The sequence below is a fragment of the Arctopsyche grandis genome, chromosome 9 (assembly GCF_051622035.1).
Source record: "Arctopsyche grandis isolate Sample6627 chromosome 9, ASM5162203v2, whole genome shotgun sequence".
In the NCBI taxonomy this organism is placed as follows: Eukaryota; Metazoa; Arthropoda; class Insecta; order Trichoptera; family Hydropsychidae; genus Arctopsyche; species Arctopsyche grandis.
The window spans coordinates 27,772,700-27,790,783 of record NC_135363.1 but is presented as its reverse complement, the minus strand read 5'-3'; the positions used below and the strand labels follow the sequence as shown (position 1 = coordinate 27,790,783).

The following is an 18,084-nucleotide window of genomic DNA, read 5'->3' as shown; positions in this document are numbered from 1 at the left end:
CGAATACACAATATTTGGCACTCAAGTTCTCTTTACTATGATAGTTATCGTTAGTATGATGGACTTTTCGGCTGCCAGATGCTCCGTTATAGAGATTTTAGTGACTTTGTGACTAGTAATTTGTGACCAGTAATCACCGAACCTTTATAACCATAGCAGAATTTCCCGATGTAAATCCCTAACTGATGAGTATTTTAGATTGTGGCTTGGCATTTAGATTGTCAGCATTATATTTTAACAACAATGAAGAAATGGAACTAGTTTTGGAAAAATACATTCATTAATAGACTTCTTTTGTTTATTTTATATTGTTGCAAGATATAATATTAGAGAGTTTAAACACGCCTTTACAAAACTCGAAATCCTCGGCGGTAGGTATCTAGGGTTTGTGTGGATTAGCTACGATTTTTATACCTGCTTTCTATTGGATTTCTGAATAATTCTAGTTGGAAAGTTGGTCGAACCGCGCTCAACTTAATTCGTACCGTGTCAACCCGGTATTAAGAAGTCTATTGAAATTACACTTCTGTTATATAGATTTTTTTTACAGGGGTTCAACAACTAATTATATATTCATACACATACATACAGGGCCGACGAGAGGGGGGGGGGGATTTGAGGTAAAGTTCCAGGGCTCAGACTACCCGAGGGGCCCCGTGTTGGGATGTTTGGCTGACTGATATTGGTATTGTTGCGTAGAGGTGTGTGGAGGATCCAAGTAAAAGGCCAAAGTCGTTTCACAACATTTATTGGTGATTAAATAGATACACACACTGGCAGATACACACATCTTATAAATAGATACACACACCTTATAAAGAACAGGTGGCTCAGGGCATCTTCAATGTCCGGTTACTTCCCTATTGTTTAGGCATGTACCCGGATATACATATATTCCCACGACATTCAGTCCCACGTTATCTCTGCCGTTACTACGCCAATTCGGTGGCCATTGTTTGGCCTACTTGCACTTAGTCTGGAGATAATCCTCGAAACCAATTATAACGGTCACACTTTTAGCATACGCTACAGTATTTTATATTATTCTATATTATAATACCTGTATTTTTTAGTGCTAAATGTTTATTATTTTTCGATCCACGCATTCTTTGTGTCCACGTGAAATCATACCTGTTTATATATTACTTTCTTAATCAATTATTTTTAAAAATAACATTTAACATACACATATGTAGGTATTTTTCTAATAGTTCTGATAGATTTTTCTCATATTAAAAATATATCTCCAAGATATTTCTTTGAGTTTGTCATAGGATAAACAAGGCCGCTGGGATTTCTCTCAGTGGACTTGTTTACAACAATATGACAGAAGTAATAATCAATGATTAAAAATACACGTTTAAAAATATACACATTTATTTCAAGCATTTATTTTATCTTAATAGTTTATGTAATGGCCATAGTTCTTTATCAACTCAAAATAAAATAAAATTATATCGCGCGCTCATATTACCATTATTAACCTATGCTTCACCTGTATGGAATAACGCCTCGAATACTAACCTTTCCAAGCTCAAAGAAATACAAAATAAATCCCTAAAAATAATTTATAATACACCCATATATACTAACATGAAAAAACTGCATGCCATATAAAATATTCTGTTTGTTACAGACATTACTAACAAACTAACCAGTAGATTCTATGACAGAATCACTAATAACCATACTAACACACTTGTGATGAGTCTCGGTGATTACAAAAAAATGTCTATACCCTTCAGGTATAAACACAGATTACATAAACACAATCTGCTTTAGATCATCGACTTTAGTGAGTCTTCAATTAATATTATGTATTAGATGTATTATGAGCATTTATAAGGATTGTAAATAGGTTTTTGGGTTATTTTTCCGATTATGCTGTAGATTAACATTAGAATAATATAATACTATACTATGATTACTAACCTAAATAAATTAAATTGTAAAATAGAAAATGATCAGTAGATCAGTAGCTATTAAAATAGATATAAGATGTATTGTGAACATAATTTCGTAATAATAATAAAAACATTTAAAAATCAAAATCAAAATAGTTTATATAATACAATTAATTTTAACAGATCAAATAAAAAGATCATCATCGGGATCCTCATCATCCCAATCATCGTAGTCGGGTTCAGCCACAAGTTTGTTTTTGCTTTTAATGGCTTCAGTATATGGCAATATTAGATCATCTTTGACTGCTTCGGCTTCCTTTTCCACGGCAATTTTGAAAGACGTCATCTGGAATACGTCTTCGCTTGGTTTTTTGTTGCCAGGGACTTCGGCTTTGTCGGCTTTCACTTCGACGTTGTGCCATTTCCCATCGAAATAAATGTCGTTCAGTGTTTTCACAATTTTTCCACCACTCGACAGACTCGTGATTTCAGCTCTGCACTTATTTGGCAAAATGGCACACTTCAGGGCGATATAAGTTTGGGACATGTGTCTCATATGTTTCAGCATTTTATCACCGTATATCAAACAGTCATTGTGAATAATAAGCACTATGTCTTTTATGCCATTTTTCCTGGTCAATTGTGAGATGAATTTTAAGGAATCCTGCCAATTGGATAGTGCGGCTAGTTGATTGACTGAATCGATTAGAATTAAATCTAAGTTGTTTTTGACGCTGTTTGTAAAATCTGTGATATCAATATAATATTTGCAACTGTTTTGGCCTTTAATCGTGGATTTCCATTGATTGGGTGTCTTCTCCAGGCATAATATTCCGATATTCTTTTTGTCGAAGAAATAGTTTACTATATTTTTGGCACTGAGGGATAACGAGTCTTCCACGACTATTAATTTGCCAGTAATCCTAGTATTGGCCATGATTTAAGCTCTGAATTGAATACGAATATATTGAAGTGATGAGCGAAACACATCAGAATGTTGGGTTATGTCAAACTGACACATGCCCACTGTGCTGCCATATAAAAAAATGCTAAAAAATTAAATGGCCAGCATTTTTTTTTTTATCAATTTCTGTATGTATATGTGGTTCGGTGATTACTAGTCAAATGTGAACCGGTCACAGGACAACCGGTCGCTCTAGATCGGTCACACGTGATCACCCGTCACACTAAAACTGGTCACGAGAAAACTGGTCACACCCTAAAACTGATCACGAGAAAACTGGTCACACCCTAAAATCGATCAACCAGTTTTCTCGTGACCGATTTTAGGGTGTGACCAGTTTTCTCGTGACCAGTTTTAGTGTGACGGGTGATCACGTGTGACCGATCTAGAGCGACCGGTTTTCCTGTGACTGGTTCACATATGACTAGTAGTCCGTATACCGTATATGTATATTAATCAGTTTTCGACAAGTATTTTATTAATTTCATATTTATATTTAAAGCGGGCTCTAAACTCGCGCTTTGCTCGCAAGTGAACGCCATGCGTATGATTCGAAATGTGAGTGTGTGCGTTTCGCGCGTTCGAGTTCGTGCCTCGCGGCGTCCCCCGTATTTTGTTCCGCGACGAAGGGACCACGTCACGATGACGAAGGAATCGCGTCGCCGAGCTGTCGCATACCGCTTTGCGAAGATCCCCGTTTTTGGCGGAGAACTTCGCGCGAAGTCCAGTGGTGTAGCTACCATTGCGCAGAGTGATGCAAAGCATCACGGCCCATACTTGATGTTAAATAATTTCACCGTACGCCAATGCTATACACACACGTATAGGCCAAGTAGGCGTGTCAATAACAAATCAGGCGTGTAGCCGCTCGAGTACGAAAATATTGCAGAAACGAGATCTTACTTTAAAGTTTAGACGAAAACACTTTGGTGTTGAATCGTATATGAGAGAATGTTAGTAATTACGAAATTCATACGAAGAAATAAAATTAGGAGCGAACAAACTGGCCAGGAAGTGGGGAGAAATTTTTGCATCAGGGCCCAAAATTTTTAGCTACGCTACTGGCGCTAAGGGGTTAGTAAAAATATGTCACCACACTCATTGGAGTCGCGGCGCGATGTTCACGGGCGAGTGAAGAGCCCGCTTAATATGAAAAAAATGGTAAAAACTACCTACCTATCTACATATAAACAATATAAAACACCAATAGAAAAATTAATTAATTACATAGGACGGGTTAAAGATTTCGACCGTTTCCCAGCCTATGGAAACTCAGTTGAGTTTGAAAGAGGATCGTTTATTTTTGTTCAATTGTTACAATGGTTATTGTATATACAAAGAGGTTGAGCTTCGGAGAAGTGAGCTGGTTGAACTCCAGAGGTTCACTCTGTTGATGGGAGCTATTGCGTCGCTTTATATACGTTCTGGCTTAAAGCGTGCCGTATGCAGATGCTTTGTCTTCGTTTCCAGGACACGTGTGCTAGAGACACGTGTTAACCTATTTTCGAGGCGCTTGCTTTATAGCTGAGGGGTCAGCGCCAGGACGTCGTTCGTTTAAGAATGCGGTTTTCAAGGCACGTGTTTTCGGTACACGTGTGTTACAGTTTCTTGATGACATCGCTGTTGGGTTTCATTCGTTTTACGATCGAGCGATGAACTCTTTCTTCTGGAATGGTCGAAGGGGACGTTGCCCTTGAGTTATGCATGTTTGTACAGGATCGATGATGAGACCACTGGTTTTGATTCGTAATAGCACAAGTCGTGCTATATTCCTACAACATCTTCAATATATGGTACTAAATGCTCAGAGACTTATTTCCCTAGAGGAAACTTAGATAGTAAACAGTATATATAGAAGTTTTTTCTTTATCTGTTATTATGTTTGTATTATATTCGTACGTTTTGTTGGAAGTCTTTTTATATATATACATGTATGTCGAATCGAAACGACTATTAAATTACGGCGAGCGTTATCTCAAATAGACAGACAGACGGAATAGCTATATTATATAGTTGATATATATGTATGTATGATGTTAAAATAAATTTTAACAACAAACTTAGTTACCTTCGTGAAATATAAAAACGAAAGGAAATGAAAATACCAAGAAATACGCAATTGGCATTGATGCTAGAAAGCAGCGGTGATCCAAGAATAGATCCAGTTGTTCCGCCTTCGTTCGTCAACGCTCTGAGAAAATTCTTCGATCAAAACAATTTTCGCTTTTTTATTTACATATATACCAAAGCAATGCATTTGAAATGAATTCGAATGTGCTTAAATCTTTATCGGTGACTACGAACTGATACAATTTCGATTTCGTTACGAACTTTAGCACGTAAGTCTGAAAGTATTTTTACACGGAAGCATTCTCACTGCAAGTGTCATAAGTTTTGAGCTCTTTTTAGCACGATTGAATATATTTTACACGATAATTTTTGTTCAGGATGCCTAAAATAAAGCAACCCGATACGTTGGAAAACATGGCACTCGTTGGAGTGGCAGATTGGATCGCAAAAATTGGAGAAACAGTAATGCCGTGTATAGAAGAAATTGCCAAAAACGACAACACCAGTGCCAAAAAGATACTAGCTTCTAAGGTTCACGTTTTAAGATCACTCATAGAATACAATCTACCTTGGATGCTTTTCGATAGATTTGCTGACGAAGTGTTCAGATCTATTTCAGAACTGCTCGAAAGAACGAAACAGTCTCAAGGATTTCGCGGTTCGATGTCTAAATTTATAAGTAAAATGAATGTCGCCGTAACTTTGACCGAGGTGTTACTGACAAAAAACTTGACCAAATTACATCTTGATGGAATTCCCAAGATGTTGAGACATGTGTTTTATGTAAAATTTTCAATGCTGAAAGGTTTAGAGCATTTGAATCTCGGATCTCTATCCGGAGGATGGAAAACAGCAGACATGGAACCAACTATAATCCTCGGCATCAAAAGCTTGCACAACTTGAAGAGTTTGACGATCAATTACGACTGTACTGATAATATTCTAGAAGCTATATGTTTGAATTGTCCTTTCTTGGAATCATTGGACCTCAGTAGCTCCAAAAGTATAACAAATCAGAGCGTCAGCTACATTATAAAGTGCAACAGCCTAAAGCAAATACAATTAAACAGAACCGGAGTCACTTTAGAAGGATTCACAAAGATACTGCTAAACTGTCCTAAGTTGGAAGATATGGGACGATATGATGAGCTCGGTCGTGTGTTGGAATACATAGACCTGATCAACTCTGAAGCTGGACCTTTCAATATTCGAAAATATGTCAGCAGATACGTCACGTCCAACCATTTACAGTTGCTCGTGCAATTGTGTCCTCTTCTGTATTCGATTTCACTGTTTCACAATTCGCTTCTGAGTGATTTGATGATATTGATAGGACTCGGCGAGCTGTCCGAGTTGAAGCTGATGTCATGCGACTTCTTCGGCGATCAGGTGAAGCAGGTCTTGGAAGTGAAGGGATGCAACTTGGTCCACTTGCATTTGGAGCACGTCGATCAGTTAGATCTCAACGCATTGATGTACATAAGTCAATTCTGTCCGACGTTGGAAAGTCTCACGTTTTACAATTGCGTCCTGATTCAGCACACTTCTCTGTTTACTCGCAAAGTTAACTGGTATCCGTTTCACAGTCTCCATCGTCTCTCGTATGTGTGCGAAGGCAACGACGAGCACTTGGAATTCGTTCTGTCTAACGCCGTCAATATTAGATATGTACATTTGGGCTCGACGGTCAAAACATCGGACAGTTTGTTCGATAGAATATTGGATAAGAATCCGTTTTTGTTTCTGGAGCAATTGAGAATACTCAAGTCAGAAGAACTGACGATGCTTACAGTCAATCGCTTGATGAACGGGTGCGGACGATTGCACACTTTGACAGAGTTGGAATGTTGGTCTAAAATTACAGAAGATGACTTGGAGACTATTAGAAATCATATCAAACACAATAACCTCAATTTGGATATAACATCATACCAAAGATACGAGAGCTGATTGAGAATACGAAACAGATTCTTTTTTTTTCTTTATTTATTGCAAATTCAATATCAAAATTAATGTAATGCATACCAAGTGAATATTAAAATTGCTTCATCTTAAAAAATTATTTTTGTCTTTCAATTTATAAATGACTGGTGGTTTTCCTCGGTATTTGTAATATAAACCTCTTACATATGACTAATCTTATAGTAAACATTTTATTAAATTTATTTGAATAGCTTTATTTTATATAAATGTATTTTTTTTTTTATTAAATTGACTGTCACGAACAAAACAAACATATATACTAAGTCTCTTTCGAAATTGTATGTATACCAGAATCTGGCGCCTGCGCCCTTGGAGCCTTCGGTGCCCCCCGGGGCCGGGGGCGAATTTATTTGAAACCTGTTTAAAAAGTTACGAACCAACAATACATATACATATGGGATCCATGAATGTGTGCGGGAGGATATTCAAAGTCAAAGTCTTTACGCAACTCGTTTAATGTCTCGATTCGGGCTCGACCATTGCTCGAGTGACGCCTCAAGCCTGCCAACTTAAAATATTCTCATTCATACCAATCCCACATATATATATATATATGTATATATACAGTCTCTTAATTATATATTAGATTATGAAAAATTAAGACGTTTAAAAATGAATTGACTTAAATAAAACATCAACACTATTCAGAGTAAAGGTCTTCGAACTGGTTGATAATATAAATCAATATTTGATTGTTGGCAGAAGTCCAGTCTTCAGTTCCTAAAACATTATTTGTTTGACTTAATTCACAAATTGTTTAAATCACTTATTTTAATTCGATATGTCCAGAATCTCAGAAAAGCAAAATAAACTTATTATTATTAGGCTACCAGTATTTTTTTAAAAATTGTAAAATGCAAAACATGTTTGATGTTTTACAATATATTTCTCGAACTGAAGAAAAGTAGACAATTAAATTAAAATTGTATACACAAGTAATAAAACAATCATACATAATTACGTATAAAATCTATATTTATTTATATACATACACACATAATTATTTGATAATAGAAAAATACTTAAAAAAGCATACATCGCATTGATTAATTTACTTTCGACGTCTCCGAACCTCATTGGGATTTTTACGCATCCAATTTTTGATTTCATTATTGTTTCGAATCCCCAAAACAGCCGATTTAGAATTGACATCCCTCATGACGAAAGCCGAGTAACCTAAAAACGAAATTTATAATGAAAATAATGTACGCATAGGCCTTTTTCAGCGGTTAGTGCATACGTCGATACTCACCAGCTATATAATCGGGGTTTAAAGGATTGTTTTTAGTACGAGCCAGCTTGGTGGGTTTAGACCGTGACCATGCCTGATCGGCGTTAAGAATAGGATTCTGAGCGTGTGCACCGCCTTTAGGCGCCGGCAAAGTGAATCGTTTGCCACGGGATGTAAGCGGACGTCGAAGATTAATGAAAATCTGTTGTTTGCCATTCTCGTCCAGCGAAACAGAAACCTTCTTTAGCGAGGTGTGTCCGCAGTTTGGACAAAATTGCTTAGTCATAACACTGGTGGTTTTGAAGCATGTGGTACAACGCAAAATGAACGTACGCACTTTGCGGATTAGTCGTCCGTCATAGGAACTAACCTTCAGGCCGATTTGCTTCAGAACGTTCTGCATTGCAAAGTCTGCCGTAACACACGCTACGGCCGATTTGTCTTCAATGTATAAACCAGCGTCCATTTTCTTTTTCATTTGCTCTAAATTATCTACAGTAATCCAATCGTCTTCGTCATCATCTTCTTCATCGTCTCCATCGTCTTCTTCTTCCTCTTCTGAAATAAACAAATTCAATTTCAGTATGAAAATTAATTTAAATCATACACAGGTGTACCTCGTTTTAAGTCTAACATAAATACATAACATCAATGTGGAAGTGTTTAAATATATTCATGCACAAAATTATCAATCGATATACAGAGAAATGTTACAATAACACTGTTCGACACGAAAAATGGTTCAGAGACGAGATATGACTTTTCTTGTATGTAGATCTATGCCCAGTAAACACGAATCTTGTAATAAAAAATGTTGATTGGCTCGAGATTCAGAGATATGTGTTTTTTAAATCGCGCGATTTTTCTATATCTTAGTGTTATTCGGTCGATGTTTCAAAATCTATCAATTTTCTGTTCAAAATGAATATTGGAATCTATAATCGGGTGTTTTATCTTTCATTTGTAGTACTTTTCAGCTTTCAAATCTCTCTAAGTAGTCGTCCAGTCGTCATATCAAAAGTCAAAAGTACGTATTTTCATTTGGGATTTTTTCCCACTGTTAATACTATTTTATATTGAGTATTTTCGATTGAAACATGTTTATTGGGATAGTGTTCTGGCCACACTATTTTTTGTTTTCGTTTAAAACGGTTAGTTGGAAGTGTGCTGAATTTTAAATCGGTAAAATTGCGAGCTAAAAGCTCGTACTGGTATTTACACGAATCTGAATTGAATTAATAGGGATAATATATTAGATTGTCTTTAAAAAATACATATGTCTCCGAATCTCGAGCCAATCAACATTTTTTACTACCAGATTCGTGTTCACTGGGCATAGAGGTATAAGAAAAGTCATATCTCGTCTCATATTTAGGAATGTCTGTGGACAATCGTCTCTCGACAACAATATAACGCCTAAATCCACTGCTATTATTACAGCATTTCTCTGTTGATATATCTATGTACATAATTGTTTTTATATTAGGCCTTAGCAACGTATTACATTATATTGTATTGTATTTAAGGGGAAAATTTTAATCTTGGCCCATTTTCAATAAACAATACCTTCGAAATCCTCGAATTCTTCAACTGTCTGTTCTGCCTCAGCTTCACAAACATCATTTACAGGTACTAAAAGATCTGCATTCTCATCGTTGTGATCAACGCGCATAGCAGCTAACTTTAATTCGAGATCTTTGCACTCCTGTTCGGTCAATTCATCATCGTCAACAATGACCTTATTCTCTACGCTGCTTTCTTTAGCATTCACCGTTTTCGTATCTTCGTCGACGGGCAAAAAGAAACCGATGCCTTGTTTGGTCTCGTTCGGTTTCGAATTGTAAGTGTTGACATCTTTCTGTACTGTAGGAATTGTATTGAGATGTGACGTGCCAACTTTTTCTTTTTCCAATTGATACGTCAGAGCAATTACTTTGATATCGACGGCAGATAGACTGGGATAGTCTCCCGTCTTTTTGGAAAACTCTGTGACGAATTTTATGTTTTCGGTGAAGACATCCTTGACAATGAGGTCGTAGGACAGAACCGACAGATGACGGAGTTGGCGTTTACACGTCACCTCATCGATTACTTCTTGGATTGTGTACACATTTTCACCAATATCCTATAAATTCATAATATATTAAATCAGTATTGCCTTAGGGTTATAAGACACAAGGATGCGATGTTATTTCGTGTGGTTTTATTTTGAAACAATATTTAAGAAAAAATTAAATATGTATCATTAAACTGCTTTACAATTTTCAAGTAAATAGAAAAGTGCCAAAGGTGATGATTGCTGACTATACCTTGATCGGAGCCGAATTGATGAACGCATTAGTGTCCACGACCAGGTGTTGAACTTGAGGAGGCATTTTGATAATCAGAAATCGCCAGTCAAAACAGTAGCATCAGAAATTCGACACGTGCACGCTTGACAGTTGTTCAAAGTGTTGCCACCTTTAAAAAATATAAAGATCTGTCTATTTATGGCCAAATAATGTAAATTAAATTTTGTACAGTGATGCGTGCATCACTTTACGACCAGGAGATTATACTTGCTGAAATAACAACTTTGAAATATTAAATCTTACGTCATTATACTCTCGTTCCTTTAGTTTATAAATATGTGGGGAGGTAGTTGGATTATTAGTCACAAAGACAATTTTTGCTATGAAAACCGCGAATGTGGAATATTTGGCAATCAAGTTTTCGTTAGTATGATAGTTATCTTTAGTATGATGGACTTTTCGGCTGCCAGATGTTCCGTTATAGAGATTTTAGTGACTTTTGGGGGAGCGCTTTGTGACCAATGATCACGGAATCATGTGGGGAATCAGCACTCACGTGTACAACTTTAGTAATTTGACACGCCCGAATTAAGGAACAAAAACAACCAACCCTTGCACCAAATGTTCTCCACGGTCAGTAGCAGTTTCTATTCAACCACCATCGGTCAGTCAGCTTACAAAGCTACGTGACAGACATCGAGCTATCCATTCTCGCTACGGTTCTTCTCTCAATTCCCGTATTAATGTATAACTTATTGATATATCAATAAATAACTTTGTCAAAATTATATTGAGTTAATCATCTACTCCAGCACACATATGTATGTATGTATATACTCCTCTATCTGCAATTGGCAGCACGCAGTTTCCACATAGACGCGAATCTAATATCGATAATGCAAATCAAAATTTGCTTGAATCTTTTACAAGATCTTTAAATTTCACAAGTCTTACGATCACATCATCATCGCTCCTGTACAAACTTGCAGAACTCGAGGGCAATGTCCTCTTTGACTATTCCAGAATAAATAGTTCATCGCTCGATCGTAAAACGAACGAAATCCAGTGAAGACTGAACTTGACTTGACCTGAAGACAAAGACATCTGCACACGGCAAGCATCGAGCCACAATGTATATAAACCAACGCACCAGCTCCAGACGCCAGAGTAAACCCTTGGAGTTCAGCCAGCTCACTTCTCCGAAGCTCAACTTCTTCGTACATACAATTACCATTGTAACAACTTAACATAAATAAACGATCCTCCTACAAACATAAACATTGTTTCCATAGGCCGGGAATCGTTCGAAACCTATCACCCGCTATTTTATATCACCCGCCCTATAAGTCTATGGCAGTGGTTCTTAACCTGGGTTCGATCGCACCCCAGGGGTTCGATGAGTCAGTCTCAGGGGTTCGGCGAAAATTCAGCAGAGCCAATTCAACAGCAACTCTTCAGAACAACAAAACTCTCAACGTTTTGGTGTCAACAAATGGTAACGTACCCTGTTATTGCTAAGAAAGCTCTGGAGATTTTCATACCGTTTGTTACAACATATCCTTGCGAGCAATCCTTTTCGAGGATGCTGGACATAAAAATGAAGAAAAGGAACAGACTTTGTTGCGAAAATGACACGAGAGTGGCACTTGCCAAGCTTTCTGAACTGGTCTCTGAAAGGCAACAGTAGAAGTCACACTGATTTGCAGTAAATATTCATTATTATGTTTTTGTGTTAAAATCATGTTTTAATGGTTTTGTTCTTTGAACACAGTGATGTTGATGCACGGTTCATTTTGTAAAATATCAGTCTCCGTCACGAGCCCGAATGTGAAACGCCCGAAAACGCAAATATCGGAAGGCAAAGATCGAAAATCGAAAGATCTTAAGTCGACAGATCAAAAAAAAGGGTGCATGGTAAACGGTACATACTCACTTAATTTGCGTGAGCAGGATACAACAGGAACAAGAGGAACAGGCTTTTCCTCCCGTATTCTGCGCGCTCACATTAATACGGGAGGAAAAGCCTGTTCCTCTTGTTCCTGTTGTATCCTGCTCGCGCAAATTAAGTGAGTATGTACCGTTTACCATGCACCCTTTTTTATCTTTCAATTTTCGAACATTAAACAAGGCTGCATGATAAAAAAAAGAGAGATAATTTCACCGCATGCCACTCATATATATTATATTATGGGGGATGAACGAATGAGACGACTGGCATGTTGATGCACGTGTTTATTATATGACAGCTGAAGGCAGAGTGAGTAGCCGCTCTCCGAACCCAGCCGAGTTGGTCCCCACTCGCAGGAAGGTAACCAAACTCGAGCATGTCGTATAGCGAGCCGCCCCAAATATACATAGTACCGTTTACCATGCACCCTTTTTTTTTGATCTTTCGATTTTCGATCTTTGCCTTCCAATATTTGCGTTTTCGGGCGTTCCACATTCGGGCCCGTGAGGTAGACCCGTAAAATATATACCTATGTTTTGAATTTGAAAAAAATCATATTTTATTTTTCCAATTTAGAACGGTTCGGTGAATGCGCATATGAAACTGGTGGGGTTCAGTACCTCCAACAAGGCTAAGAACCACTGGTCTATGGTTATAATCTGAAAATAAATTGATTGAACAGAAAATGCTTAGTTGAATCGCAATAAGAAAACAATGCTATGGCAACACTCAGAATTACTGTCAATTTGGCAGATAGCGAGCTGTCAGTCGCATTAAACATCTGTTGAAAATGCCACTTTCTGATTTTTTCAATTTGTCTCTGCGCGACATACTGGGAATTCCTCGTTCGCACAATAAGTATCAAATAAAATTATTTTATCAATTACACAAGTTCGACAACAATTGCATCACATTTTTATTACTATTATTTTCATATTCAATGTGTCTATATATAGAGTTTAATTGATACATATTATGTACGTCACCACTAATTTATATTTGTTTGGCTTTTAAGCGATTTCGACCGACATCGTCAAGACTACATGGATCAATCCAGAAATCGCGACGATGTCGACGATCCCTTCGAACCGTAAGTAAGTCAATTTACACACATATACAATCGAAATATTATATAATTCAATGACAATTTTTCTTATATTAGCGGGGATACGAACGGAAGAGACGACGGCTTCGACATATTCAACGAATCCTTAGAAATGCATCGTCATTTCGAACAGCAGATGAACGAAATGATGAAAGTCTTTGGCATGAATATTTTCGGTATGCCCTTTTCGCCTTTTCGAAACGAGGATAGTGGGCATACCGAAGAACACGATGCCAGGCCTGCAATCGGACACGGCATTCGCGATCAGTATTTGAAGCCAGGATATCAAACCGAATCGCCAAGTAATAGCAAAGTCACCGATAGTGATCTAGATGGGGTGTACGTTCACATTATTGCTAACATATAAGATCTAAATAGACATTGTTTTAATATCAAATTTAAAACTGTACTTTTAGAATAGCTCCAAACGATCTGAACGATTTCATTGGTAGGGATCAACGGCTCAACAGAGCTCCTGAACAACCGAGAAGCGTTGATCCATTTCAGAATAGTCCGAACTTCTTCGGTCGTATGGTTATCACGCACACTACTACGAAACCTGATGGTGTAAGTTGCATATATTAGTATTATTTAGGGTGGCTGTATTTAAAGCAGGTCAAATTGTCTAAGGTAAAAATGCTAGAGAACTTCTGGTGCCACTTTAGTATGCGGTCTACCTTTGAATCGCAGTCGACTATTTTTTTTTTATTTGTATCGTAGCAACGGCCTGTTGGCTGCTAAGATATCTTTTTTTGTTGTTGTTTTATTTCATCAATATTTTCACAAAAAAAAACATATCTTAGCAGCCAACATCTATCTATTTAAGGGTCAGGTTAGGTTAGGTTAAGTTAGGGTTGGCCCTATTCATTTATGATTAGGTTGTTAGGGTCGGTATTATTCAGTCTCACTTTCACACGCGAGAACTGAGACCGCATATTAAAGTAAAAACGTGAATCTTCCCAGACATGCACACAACAAATCCTAAAAGTTCCGTCGTAATCGGGTTCAGTGGTTTAGGAGCCTATTCGAGACACACACACAGACATTCATTTTTATATATATAGATTAGCTGAACCCTACATGCGTTGCAATGCCATAATAACGCATGCAATTCCCATTCCCATTTGTCGGAAAAACACAGGCAGAGAACACATTTGAAATTATTGCGTTGCAATGACACTCATTCCCGTTTTTCCCGTTTTTTTTCACAGTAATCTTCCCGGACATGCATACAACAAATCCTGAAAGTTCCGTCGTAATCGGGTTCAGTGGTTTAGGAGCCTATTCGAGACACACACAGACATTCATTTATATATATATATATATATATATATATATATATATATATATATATATATATATATATATATATATATATATATATATATATATATATATATATAGATTATGGCGGTCTCCGTGACGAGCCAGAATGTTAAATTACAGAAAACGCAAATATCGGAAGGCAAAGATCGAAAGATCAAAAAAAAGGGTGCATGGTAAACGGTACACACTCACTTAATTTGCGCGAGCAGGATACAACAGGAACAAGAAGAACAGGCTTTTCCTCCCGTATTATTAAAGTGCGAGCGCAGAATACGGGAGGAAATGCCTGTTCCTCTTGTTTCTGTTGTACCCTGTTCGCGCAAATTAAGTGATTACGTACCGTTTACCATGCACCCTTTTTTTGATATTTCGACTTAAGATCTTTCGATTTTCGATCTTTGCCTTCCGGTATTTGCGTTTTCTGTAATTTAACATTCTGGCTCGTCACGTAGACCCAGATTATAGATAGCCAAAGTAACAATGCAAGTGGATTTATTGCCGTTGTCAATAATAATTGCAATTGTTTTATTAAAAATGTACTAAAAAGGACATTTGCTTCTCTACCATATAATGAAAAAGACATTATTGTTAAGAGGGCTGGACAGCAGCGCCTTGTCCACACAAACGTACTATACTTCTCCCTTCCTCAATTACGGCACTAGAGAAATTATTTTTTAATATGCTATGGATATCCACCATTGGGGTGCATCTATCGTTTTATTTTTTTGATTAATTATTTTTTAAAGGAGCTAGGAGCCGTCAAACATCTATAAAATCGCCTCTTTTTTACACCCACGAAACGAGTCCAGCGTGCTTGTTTAACGGTCGATTTAAAAAAAAAATACGCCGATAGATGCACAGAAAGTATCTTTCTCATACCGATGATGACATTTTTTTAAAAATTGGTCCAGTTTTGGAGAAGAAAATAGTAGAATACGAAACCTCGATTTTGTCAATTTAAAATACGTTTTATCTGGTCGAAGCGCAACTGTCGCATTCACTCAATATATATATTGATATATATTCTCGCATTCACTAAATATATACATACACTCAATATATATATATCGAAGAAAGGAACGGTAACAAAATTAAGGTTTCGGGTGTACAGCCCTCTTAAGAGCCCAAAACCCACACCAACATTGAATATTCATTCAAAAACGAAAACATATCAAAGACATCTTAATTAATAAATATAAATATGATAATGTTTGGAAGAATAAAATTAAATTTAAAAAAATAAACTGTTCGTGTTTTGGACAGCATCTTCGAGTTGAAAAGTCACCGCACGCCACTGACCACAGTTGACCGAAAATTAATCTACCCACCTGCAGATAACGAATTAAATTGTGAACTTTGAGTAATGCCGTATTTATTTTTAGACTTCATTTAAATCATACACGTGCATCTGATTTCAGACGATAGAAACACGTCGTACGGTGCGAGACAGCCGAACTAACGAGGAAGAAACCACGGTAACCGTCATACAAAAGGACGGTAACAATGATGCTCTGATACCGCATAACACGCCGACCGATGAAACAAATCTATGGAGAAAATTCTTCAAGTTTTAATGTAAATAATATGAATTCCTGTATATTTATAGAATCAAATGTAATATCATAATAATAAAACAAGTTAAATTTGCACATTTATTCAACTATACACTTTGTAATTATATACATTTTATTTCCAATGGTGAAACATATTTACAGCTGGTCCCTATTCCAATAGTATGTTAAAAATATAAAGCATGTTTACACGTATATTTATAAAATAGACATTTTCCCATCACATCGTCAAAAATTCAACACGAAACGATCCACCCGTGTAACTCTCACAGTGTAATGTGATAAATAAGTGTACGAAGAGGACTTCGGCTACCGTAAAACCGATCCGTAATCGTGAAAAATATGTTTGTATGCCATCTGCCCATAATTACAATAATTACACTTACCAAATCTATACAATATTAACATTTATAATATATATATACATACAGGAATAAACGAATTTCAATAATTTAGCGAAAGAATGAATACGTTTATGCATAGGGTGACCAAATCTACTAGCCGAGTTGTGATGATTTTTTTTTTAATTATCGTTTTAACTAAATGTGTATGTGCATTTAAATATTATAAGAGTTGTTTCTATAGGAATATTAGTATTTTGATTCGATTTAGCTACAACATTGAGAAATTTAATATCACATTTAGCAGAAAATTGTAAATGCACGTAGAATGTACTCTAAGAATTTCGAAAAGACAATATTACATAACTGTAAGATTTATTAATACATTATCATTTCAAATATAAGCTTGTAAAATGTCAGATAGTAATAGGCATTATAAGACGTTTTGTAATTGATTTAACAATCACATTGTACTACGAATAACAATACGATTAATTGTGCAGAATTTTCTAAAACAAATATAATAATCAGTAAACTTGTTAAAAAATACTACATGTTTGTTCAAACATTGAATTTTTAATGTAATTTTAGCATTGCAAATTCAGAATAGACAGAAAAGTTTAGCACAAAATATATATGTACATAAATGAAAAGATTTGGTCAGCATGTATTCAAATATACAAAAGTGAAAGAAAAAAAAGTATAGCACCTAAATAATATATGTTTATATATTTTTAATAATAAAATAATCATATTTTTCAATTTTTGAGAATATATAATATACTTACAATGTTAAAATATCGTGAAAAATTTAAATTAAATAAAATAAATTTAACTAAAAACAAAAATGGAAATAATTGAGGGTGCAGAGTTTGAAGTGTTCTTATAAATATAATTATTAAGATGAAATCGATACCGTCTCAAAGATAACAATTCGTTACATCAAAATGCACTGTTTATACATGTATATACGTATACGGATAAGTAGACACGAAAAGTAGCTATCGCTAAGGATAAAATAAATCTACAACTGTAACTTGATATGTAAAATTGATTAGTACATACATAAACATTGCGTATAATAAAAATCAGAATAAGGATCTAAAAATACACGAGGACATAGTCCCACACACATGCATACATATACATAAATATTATAAACAGACAAAATCACAGCTTTGATGTAAAACGAGACGGAGCCCCTCGTAAAATAAGCACAATTAAACATTATAGGTTATAATAAACTTCAACAACTATATATGTAAGTGTATCACATATTTTATAATATAATATATATATGAATATATACAACTATACAAAGTAAGCTAGTGTTCAAAAGCCCGTGACAGT

General features: G+C 36.0%; 4 protein-coding genes across 4 annotated transcripts; 2 read left to right on the top strand and 2 right to left on the bottom strand.

Moving 5' to 3' along the window:
- Window positions 1-737: 737 nt before the first annotated feature.
- On the bottom strand, window positions 738-2,936 carry Elp5 (Elongator complex protein 5). Its single transcript, XM_077437877.1, has one exon. It carries the CDS (start codon window positions 2,839-2,841, stop codon window positions 2,089-2,091), a length of 753 nt encoding a protein of 250 aa, XP_077294003.1. The 5' UTR covers window positions 2,842-2,936; the 3' UTR covers window positions 738-2,088.
- A 1,964-nt stretch (window positions 2,937-4,900) lies between these two features.
- Window positions 4,901-7,096, top strand: LOC143916541 (uncharacterized). The gene is made up of 2 exons (XM_077437681.1): window positions 4,901-5,207; window positions 5,316-7,096. Exon 2 carries the CDS (start codon window positions 5,317-5,319, stop codon window positions 6,886-6,888), a length of 1,572 nt encoding a protein of 523 aa, XP_077293807.1. The 5' UTR covers window positions 4,901-5,207; window position 5,316; the 3' UTR covers window positions 6,889-7,096.
- Window positions 7,097-7,790: 694 nt separating this feature from the next.
- On the bottom strand, window positions 7,791-10,633 carry LOC143916395 (RNA-binding protein NOB1). The gene is made up of 4 exons (XM_077437485.1): window positions 10,462-10,633; window positions 9,719-10,277; window positions 8,174-8,710; window positions 7,791-8,097 (listed from the first exon to the last, which is right to left on the bottom strand). Exons 1-4 carry the CDS (start codon window positions 10,525-10,527, stop codon window positions 7,973-7,975), a joined length of 1,287 nt encoding a protein of 428 aa, XP_077293611.1. The 5' UTR covers window positions 10,528-10,633; the 3' UTR covers window positions 7,791-7,972.
- A 2,449-nt stretch (window positions 10,634-13,082) lies between these two features.
- LOC143916422 (uncharacterized) lies at window positions 13,083-17,415 on the top strand. The gene is made up of 5 exons (XM_077437525.1): window positions 13,083-13,249; window positions 13,407-13,481; window positions 13,554-13,835; window positions 13,913-14,063; window positions 16,241-17,415. The coding sequence occupies exons 1-5, from the start codon at window positions 13,182-13,184 to the stop codon at window positions 16,394-16,396; spliced, it is 732 nt and encodes a 243-aa protein (XP_077293651.1). The 5' UTR covers window positions 13,083-13,181; the 3' UTR covers window positions 16,397-17,415.
- The last annotated feature ends 669 nt before the right edge of the window (window positions 17,416-18,084 follow it).

Coding starts and splice junctions, on each gene's coding strand:
- Elp5 (XM_077437877.1), bottom strand. CDS start 2,841: ATGGCCAATACTAGGATTACTGGCAAATTAATAGTCGTGGAAGACTCG.
- LOC143916541 (XM_077437681.1), top strand. CDS start 5,317: ATGCCTAAAATAAAGCAACCCGATACGTTGGAAAACATGGCACTCGTT.
- LOC143916395 (XM_077437485.1), bottom strand. CDS start 10,527: ATGCCTCCTCAAGTTCAACACCTGGTCGTGGACACTAATGCGTTCATC. Junction 10,278..10,461: donor TCAATTCGGCTCCGATCAAG/GTATAGTCAGCA, acceptor ATGAATTTATAG/GATATTGGTGAAAATGTGTA. Junction 8,098..8,173: donor AAACCCCGATTATATAGCTG/GTGAGTATCGAC, acceptor TTTCGTTTTTAG/GTTACTCGGCTTTCGTCATG.
- LOC143916422 (XM_077437525.1), top strand. CDS start 13,182: ATGCCACTTTCTGATTTTTTCAATTTGTCTCTGCGCGACATACTGGGA. Junction 13,836..13,912: donor GATAGTGATCTAGATGGGGT/GTACGTTCACAT, acceptor CTGTACTTTTAG/AATAGCTCCAAACGATCTGA. Junction 14,064..16,240: donor CTACTACGAAACCTGATGGT/GTAAGTTGCATA, acceptor ATCTGATTTCAG/ACGATAGAAACACGTCGTAC.